General features: G+C 42.3%; 1 protein-coding gene across 1 annotated transcript; it reads left to right on the forward strand.

Annotated features, from left to right (window-relative positions):
• Nucleotides 1-4,097: 4,097 nt before the first annotated feature.
• Nucleotides 4,098-4,577, forward strand: LOC121789521 (putative ATP synthase protein YMF19). The gene is given in 3 exon segments (XM_042187963.1): nucleotides 4,098-4,157; nucleotides 4,159-4,261; nucleotides 4,264-4,577. Coding segments are annotated over 3 exon segments (477 nt in total).
• The last annotated feature ends 4,939 nt before the right edge of the window (nucleotides 4,578-9,516 follow it).

The raw sequence follows: 9,516 nt of genomic DNA on the forward strand, positions 1-9,516 counted from the left end.
TATACGGACTAGTAAGACTCTCTTCCCAGTACTAATCGATATCAAGGGCGTGGCGCTTGCTTTCATCAAGATCCGATTCAGAGTGAATAGGCACTGCACCTGGGATCTCTTTCAAAGGAAGGAAAGAGGCCAAACCTACCCATGAAAGTAAGAAAGAAGGAAAGGACTGAATCCGCTGCTATTGGTTTACCGCGTAAGGATTTGCGCTCTCCAAGCAAGGCCGTTAAGGGCGGTAAGGCATTAGGCTGTGGTAAATCTAAGGATTGGGAATGAACGAGGGCTTTATCTCGCAGTAAGGAGCAGCAATTAAGCTTTCAATATCGAGAGGAAGGTTCAAAACGTGAGATGGAAATCAATGGGAATAAGCCCTGAAACCACTTTTGCGGCTTTTCAGCCTTCCTTATGAATCGAATTAAAGAAAAAGATTCTTCATTTATTTATGGAAACGGACAAAGCTCTTTCTTTTCTTAGCTGTATATCTAGCGTCAGCATTCTAACTGGAATTTCGTACCAGTCGTCAAATTTAGATTCTGTCTTAGGGGTTCTGGCAAGTTTGACGAAGACAAGCAAAAAAGATTCCCGGACCTTCACGGACATCGAGGCGGAGTGCAGCCTCAGTTATGTTATTGGTCGTAGGAAACCCCAGCTTAGATGCCTTCGGGATCCTTCTGATGACAAAAACACGATCCCAATGCCATTATCCTTTCTCGACCCAGCCTAAGGTAAGGCACTTCTTTTAAGCTCTCCTACGCTTTTATAAGGTCTTGGGGGCAATGAGGGTCCAGCGGAACTGCTGATATCTCTAATCAAAAAGACTGTTTGTTACCTATTTACATTTTCGTCCTTATTCTCGTACTTCCTAGAGTGGAAGGTATGAGTTCGACACCCGCTTAGCCACAAGGTAAGCTCCAACACATGTTTCGTTAGACCGTCAGCGATTTATAATTTATAATATAGAACTTGAATGCCCGCCAGTTCCAAGAGTGCAGTCTACGTAAATACCGTAACTTTTTACATTGAGGTGCTCTAAAGCCTCACTTATCATCACTGGTATATGTCTTATAGCAATTCCATCCATTGAAGTAATTAAACTGCCTTCCTAAAATTTGTGGAATCACCCGCAAAGTATAAATTCACTAACCAATTTACTCAGATTGAGGTTTTCTCGTGAGAAACTCCTACTTTATTCTACTTGCTCGACCTTGGAAATTGAATTTGGCTGAATAAGGATTTACAACCTTTAGGTCTTCTCCTGTATAGTGAGTCTAGTGCTTCCATCAAAGGAAAGACTCGGCTCTCACTTTGTTAACATAAGGCATCTATAGGACCTGTTTTCGTATGATGAGTATCCGTTCTGGGAAGGGGAGGTGCTACGCGCCTTCAATGAAATATTATCCACTGGTACATTCATTCAGACTAGGCTAGGGGCCTTCTCTTTATACACAGCACTAAGAATACGAGAAAAGAGACTAGAAAGATATAACTATAACCGGTTTGATCAAAAGCATTTTATTGAACTGGATTGCAAGAACTTAATATTACCCCCAAAAGAGACGGGATTATGCCTTACAACCTTCACACTCGCTTAATAAATAAAGCAGGATACTAAATCGAAGATTCCACATCCCCTTTTTTTGTGCAGCTATGAAGCATGGAGATGTCCTTTCTTTCTCTACACCTGTAATTCAAACTATTGCGAGCAGGATGCCAACTCATGTTCCTTCCACTAAACTAATATATAGTTGGTTGGTTTTATAAAGACTCAATAATGTTTTTTGAAAGACTCTTCCATATAAAAATTTCCCTAGTCAAGAATTAGATTAGGGCAGAGATTAGACAATGTCTTAAAAAAGGCCTTATGGAGCAACTGGAAATATCTTCACTTTGACGTCTGTCAATCCTATGACTTGCCCTAGAATCAACCCTAGAACTTGAAAATATCAAAAGCGCCCCAGCTGATTTGACGCGGATTTCTCTATCCTTTTATAACTTACTTGATTGGAGTAATTACCAGACTGAAACCGGGGTGAACCGGTGGAAAACTAGCGTTATAGGTCACTGCACTGTAGTTGGCTGGAGCTTGACTTATCCCAACTATAATACTGACTATGCATAGACGAAAGGGGACATTAGGAAAGCTCTCACACCGCCGATTCAGTGGGTCCTTAAAAGATACCAGGCTTCCGAGTGGCGGAACTGATCAAGTTGTATTCTTTGTTGAGTAAGAGATCAACTTAACTTAGAGCCTTACTTTTCTTATGCCTGGTTTTTATAGCTTGCACTGCAGCCAAAAAGACGGGGCTCTTATATTCGGTTAGGGAGTGACGGGTGAAGTTTAACGGCCAACTTCCATTACATTACTTGACTCTCGTACCACGGGTTCGATTCCGGATCCCTTGCTAAGGAAAGGACCGGGCAGATATTATGTATAAATGGTAGGTAGACTGGCGGCTACCCACTTGTAACTTTAGGGAATCTGGCCTGTCAGTATACATTAGTTGCGTTGAAAGACTCCTCCTGCCGAGGAGAAGGTAAGGAGACTACTACTAGCGATACCAAGCCAAGGTTGAAAGAGAAAAAGAACAGGCAGCTGGTGAACCATACCGAGCTAAAGCAAGGTACGACGCTATCAAGCTTTGTTAGTACTCGACTGAAAGGGGAGGTTTTTTGCCCTTGAGACCTCGTAAACTACTTAGTCTTCTGGACAAAGAGAAAGCACAACAACCTTGATCTGCGGCTTTGAACCGATTGGAGGGAGTTCTAACGATCGTAGCGTAGGCCAAGCTGGGAACTCAATGAGACTTTCCAGCTAGGGATGGTGGGTTTAGTCCCTATCTCTCCTCCTTAAGAGCCCTTAACGCATTCCATAACTGAATGAGCTTCCCCGGAGTCAAAGTCCGTGGACTACAACGCTGATCAATCCAACGAAATAATCCCGGCTAGGCATCAGGCTCGATTCTCGGGATCACTAATCACTAACAGAATCGGAAAGAAGGAGAATGTCCTTACTAAAAACTAAAAACAAAGAAAGTCGGATACTTTCAAGGAAATGGGATTCATTCGTATTCTTAACCTAAGGATAGCGAAAGAAAGAACAAGGGAGGCCTCATTCCATTAAGCAAGTCCCCGAGCTAAGAGCAGGGCGGATGAAGTCGACAAATCTAAGGGTAAGGCCCTTTGCTTTTACTTTTAGTATCTACTTTCTCTCCGGGCCAGTCCTAAAAGCCCATCAAATTAAAGTCCGCCTTTCCCTTCCCTCAAGAGCTAAATCGACTGCGGATCTTAGCAGCATCGCTTATTCCTCCATCTTCTTAAATAGAAAGAGCATCGGAGTCGTTCACAAGAACTGACTCTTCTCTTTCTCGCTTTCTAGGTTTCGAAAGAGAAGTGCTTAAATTAAGCAGAAGTGATCAACGAAGACCTAATATATAAAGCACTGCTGCCATTTCCTTTGCTATCTTTCAGTCCTAAAGTGAAAGTCAATCAAGAGGGTAAAGTAAACTCGATCTATCTTTCCGCCCGAACTTCTCACCTGGTATGTCCTGTATGCCCTACCAGGGGAATCCTGGAGTTACTGAAGGATATTCTGATTCAAGCTCTGAACAAAAGCTCATGAACAAAAGCTTCATTCTTTTCTTGTACCCTCATCGGCATCTCCTTACGCTGATTCAATAGCAACTGGATTGTGAACAAGAGCACGTGAAAGCTCGCTACTGGTTCTGTTCTGTCATACTCTATTCTAGTTCTTTTTTCTACTCTCGAGTTACCTTTCGAGCAGACTCAGAAAAAGAAGAAGCCCACGAAAGCGGTAAGCAGCTACTTCTTCTGCTTCTTCGGTTGTTGCCACCTAATTAGCTACGATCAATGAAAATATCGTAATATAAGAAAGCTGTGCCACGAACAGCGCTTTGCCCCTTCTATTTATATAAGCTGCACTACGCCGAATGATAAAGATTTCCTGCTCCCATCTATTTGTTGTGGGGCATCCCATGCTTTCTGTTGGTCAACAACCAACAAGCAAACCTTATCTATTGTTTACTCGTACAGGCTTGACGGAGTTAAGCTGTCTGGAGGGAATCCTTTTTAAAAAATCAATCATGCCTCAACTGGATAAATTCACTTATTTTACACAATTCTTCTGGTTATGCCTTTTTCTTCTTTACTTTCTATATAAAAATATGCAATGATGGAGATGGAGTACTTGGGATCAGCCGAATTCTAAAACTACGGAACCAACTCCTTTCACAACGGGGAAAGAAGATCTGGAGCAAGGACCTAACAGTTTGGAAGATATCTTGAGAAAAGGTTTTAGCACCGGTGTATCCTATATGTACTCCAGTTTATTCGAAGTATCCCAATGGTGTAACGCCGTCGACTTATTGGGAAAAAGGAAGAAGATCACTTTGATCTCTTGTTTCGGAGAACTAAGTGGCTCACGAGGAATGGAAAGAAATATATTCTATTTGATTTCGAAGTCCTCATATAGCACTTCTTCCAATCCTGGATGGGGGATCACTTGTAGGAATGACATAATGCTAATGCATGTTCTACACAGCCAAGGAATCGTAGTAAGATAGACAATAGGCTGAGAACGATTGGCTAGGTCGTTCGGAATCGATTCTTTCTCGATCAGAATAGTGGAATGGAGGGCACTACAAGAAAGATATACTTTTTTTTCAAATCGCCCGCGGTTCATAAAGTTTTCGAAATTCTCTTATCTTTTTTTTTTTTAGTGGGGAGGTTCGGAAGGGAGCGAGACCAAGAAGAAGAAGAGGCAAGGGCAAGAAGATCAGAAGCTAATCTTGTCCGGGAAAGGCGTATTAGAAAGGATGTCCCCATAAGAGCGTACGCACCTTACTCGACTAGAAGAGGACCAATCCGAAGGGGTCCTAACAAGGTCGGGAGTTCTGTCCGTCTACTTTCTTAATATGGAACTGGGATTTGAGACTTTCACTTTCATGCTAGGAGTTGAAGATGGACTAAGCTGTTCCCCAAGAGCAGTCCAATCTTAACGCTTAACGTCAGTAGCTCCTCGAATTCCGAGGCCGACCCGTAACACCTTCTACTTACTATGAACTAGGATCAACTCATAACATAAACTCAAAGACGCCAGAAAAGCACATTTAACGCGATTCATCAGGTTGTTCAGAGGCTCAGGCTTTGGATTAAATCATAAATGCACCTCAACCGAAGGTACTGCAAAAAAGGAGTCTAGTTTCATCTTCGTGATTCCCTGACTGTAAGGCATCCCAAGGAGCGTGAAGGATTTGAAGCTGAGTAGCCCGATAGCAGGCAAATTGATTTGTTCAATTTGGCCCATCCATCTTTTTGCGATTTAAATTGAATAAGTAAAATAAAAGTAAGTAAAATAAAAGGGCTATAACCTCTTCCTGCTCTTCCCAAGCAGCAAGAACAAGAGGGGATCTTGCCGATTCTGATTAACTTGCGAAAAACAGGGAAAACTAAATCACATCTTCCTCTTAATTAAGGGCTCGATAAGCATAAGCCTTTTAGTCCCACAGCTCCTTACAGAACACTTGCTACCGTGGCCTAAAACGCACCTTCGTAGAGGAACGTGCTACTTTATAAAAAGAAAAGACCGGGGCAAAGGAGCCAAGACAGTAAGACTGTTGCTAGCACGACTTATGGCTTTTAAATCTCTTTCTTCATATATGATACCGTCCGCTTTTCTATCCGAAACTATAGAACAAAGAAAGATAGATATTTCCATGGTAGGAATAGGACAGTTGCACTAAGGAATAGAGCTAGGGATTTGATAAAGGTGATAGGACAGGGTTCCCTGCCTTAGTCTCAAATAGGGCGCAAGCTAAGGATATGTATACCTGGGTGAAACTTTTTTTATTGGGTTTATGAGTTGCTTAGGAGTTTGAGCTCTTACTTTTCGTAGTAGTAGTTGCTGGTCTAGTCTATTGGCGAAAGGAAGGTCACCGCTGCTTTTGCCTGATTGTCTGAAGTGAAGTAGCCTTCCCGCTTAGCTTTCATTTGACACTGAACCGCTGTTGCTGACTACCACCGGGATGTAACCGCTGCCCTCGGCCCTAACAGCTTATTTACCCCTTAGATGAAAAAGGTCGGACCTTATGCTATTCTATTCTTTTTTTCACGTCAGAAATTGCGGTCCGGGTAAAGCTCAACATACACCTTCGGGGGAAAAGAGTGAAAAGGTCTTATTGTATTGATTCCCGAAGTGAACTTACCGTGATTGCTTTAGGAGTTTAAGAATGTCGAGATGCAAATAGAGGGGGATTAGCGTTGAGAATTCGAGATTCCAATCCACGAAACAACTGCTGCTTATTCAGGTACTGGCTAATGCTCCTATCGAAGATTCTCGAAACTCTCAATCAACTATGGGACTCCTTTCTGGCAGGGGAGATTCCTTTGATAGTTGTGGAGCTCTGTGGCTGGGATGTCCAATCTCTCGATGACAAACGACTCTGTGCTCCGGTGTAATAGCATGTGTACTAGAGGGGCTGAGTATTCATTCCATAAGGGCGGGCTAGCGAGTCAGCCAAGCGATTGTAGATTCTCGGAACATGGATGAAGGTGATCCTCCTAAAGCGCTTGATCAGGTCAATGTCATGGTACGATATTGGGGCTCTTTGGTCTTCCATTCTCCCCCCTGACTCATCTCTCTCTATAAAAAAAGCCCTTTCCCCTTTTCATAATAATAAGGTAAGCACCCAGCTCTCTCGATCCAGAGCTACTGCTTCAACAATCAACTGAGCTCAGGAAGTCAGGTTAAGACGTCGACTTATACAGGGGAGATGAAAAAGAATTCCTGTCTTTAGAAGTCAATCCCACTAAACTACACTTGTACGCTTGACATGAAAAGTAGAGGCAAGCGGAGTCAAAGGCCGAGCCTCCACTAGCAAAGGGGGACAGCCATGCCAATCCAAGCAGAGCAAAAGTACGCCCACTCTACCTTTACTTTATCTTAGACTTCGTTCTTCAAGGAGACCCATGTGCATTTCCTCTGTTCTGTGCTCTTGAACTCTTGATTCCCTTGTGCCTTTAGTTTAAGTATAGGTCGTCGATTCAATCTATCTTGATGGGATTTTTCCTTCTGTTGAGTAGTATAGAAGGGATTTTTCTAGTAGGTAGCGACAAGAGGCTACATCAATAGCTGAAACTTTTTTTCGGGGGAGTCAGAAGTCTTATTTTTCCCAACCAAATAAGCACTTTTGCAAAGTTCACCTTCCCGCGGTCAAAACAAGACTTACAGATAACAATCAGACCTTACCAGGTACAGGGACCAGACTATAGAGCCTAATGAAAATGAAATTCAAAAGAATTCGGGCTTGCTTTCTCAATTCACATCTATGAGCGATGATTCTTCTATTTCTTGCTCGCTTCGATCGGACTCTGACAGCTTAGGGAAGAATGATGGGTCGCTAACAAGGCTTCTAAATGACCGCTCAGAAAAGGCCTACCTATTTTTTTCCCAATCTGTCACTTGCTCGTCCCTCTCTCATGAAAATGCTCTCTCCTCTCTGGCTTTCGCAGTCGCTTCTGTTATGGCCCGCCGATGACTTTGTTTTCAGTTCTTCTTAGGAATGCGATTGATCATTACATTAGGTTTCCGCACCCTTTCGGATATGGCCTGGAATGAAAATCGTTAGTTCTCAAAATCTTGAGAGCCAAAAAAAAGAAAAAGAAAGCCCCGGCTTAACGTGCAAAAGAACGCATTAGAGAAGCCTTTGGCAAAGGAATTGGAACAGGAAGGAAGAAGCTTGAACTAAGCTTTCAACCCGCTAAGACGATCTGTCAACATTGATAGTAACACCCCTGGGCAATAACATCTTTGTTTCACGTATTACCAGAGTCATCCTCTAGGTCTCTCGAGCCTTCTTTGTCATGCTTAGCTCTCAGAATTGGAAGAGAACACAAAACTATCGTTGGTACTTATAACTTCTTTCTATTGAAGGAACTTAGCCTCTGAACGAAGATTTGAAATAGTATAGCTCTCCCTCATCTTTTTTCTACCTTTAGGGTTGGCTCGAACTTCCGAGTAGGATTCACAACAACTAATAAAGAACTAAGGGGGAATAACTCTTAGCTTTGAGAATAGCTTGACGCCTTATCATTTTTAGCGGGATTGACAGACCAACTTGCTTTGAGAAAGTACTAGCTAGCCCTCCTTGGGACATCTGTACTAGCTGTCATCCTTACCTGGGATGGTATGGAAAAGGAAGCATAAAGAACCCTCTTTCGAAAAAGAGAGTCTCAATACGATGGTGAGACAGCTATTTATAGACAAGTCAGAAGATTGAATGTTGAATGGCACGGGATCATTGGTTGATACTTCTTTGTACAGTGGAATTACGTTATAAAAGATCAAGTCAACCATAGGAGCTTCCAGCTGCACTAGTGGACAGAGAAGGAACGAAAGGAAAGAAACGAACAGATATATTCTTTATAATTTATTCTCCGAATATGTAGGAAAATACACTGATTCCTCTCTTAACCGAACAGCTACACTGCAAAACTGCTAACACCAGAGCTATTCTTTAAGTTAAAAATGGACCAACCATATAGCTGCCTACTTTCTTCTTTAAGCTGGAAACCACGTAGCTACACTGATTGGGCTTCTTCCTTCAATTCACAAATCAATTAATGGGAAGTTTCGGGTAGTCTTCAATAAAGAAGTATGACCTGAGCGACGAACTAGTAACATCCTTTATCACTTAAAAAACACTATAGTCAGAGCTCCATACTCGTAGTTAACTCCCCTCCGCTCAGCGGCTACCAGAAAAAACAAGGAAATAGGAGATAGTAAGAAGATTCAGTCTATTCATAACGAAATCTCTAGGCACCTCAGTCCGGACAAAGAAACTCCTTTTCTCAAGGTCCCGAGCACAGGAAAGATATCACATACTAACTAAGACAATCTTGGAAACCTCAATTCAAGAGTTCCCACTGCCTGCTGGTTTAGCCATAACACCCATACCTTTAGGGAGTAGGCGTAAACGTAAACAAAGGCTTTCACTACCTTACACTACGGACATTTCCTTCTCTTCTTTGATCTCCGGAGAAGTTCTTGTAGCCGAGGCAGCATCTATAGCTGATGCACTGATTCGAGAAATAAATGGCCTTATACATTACATAAACTAATGGGACGAAATTGTGATAAGCGAGAGGAACCTTCACCTTTTGGAATAAGGACAATGAAGGTAAGGTATGATTGAGACCTCTAGGTATGGTCCCAGAGGAAGATCAGTCCTATATAACATATACCACATTAGCCCCGCCCAGAAGATATTGAAAGAGGAAGCTGAAAATCCATCTGGTCCCGGTGTTTTTGAATTGGGCATTGAGAAGATGAAATTTTTGATGTCGCTTTCTTCTGGCATGGAAATAAATCTATCATTTTCCTCATCTGTGACCAGAATAACTCCCATCAGCTTGGCCCGTAATCTAGGATTGTCCAACTTGTACAGATTATGAAAATAGGCAACTGTTTCATTCTGAAATGTTTTGCTGCCCATAAACTGTTGA

The sequence above is a fragment of the Salvia splendens genome, unplaced genomic scaffold (assembly GCF_004379255.2).
Source record: "Salvia splendens isolate huo1 unplaced genomic scaffold, SspV2 ctg267, whole genome shotgun sequence".
Lineage (NCBI taxonomy): Eukaryota > Viridiplantae > Streptophyta > Magnoliopsida > Lamiales > Lamiaceae > Salvia > Salvia splendens.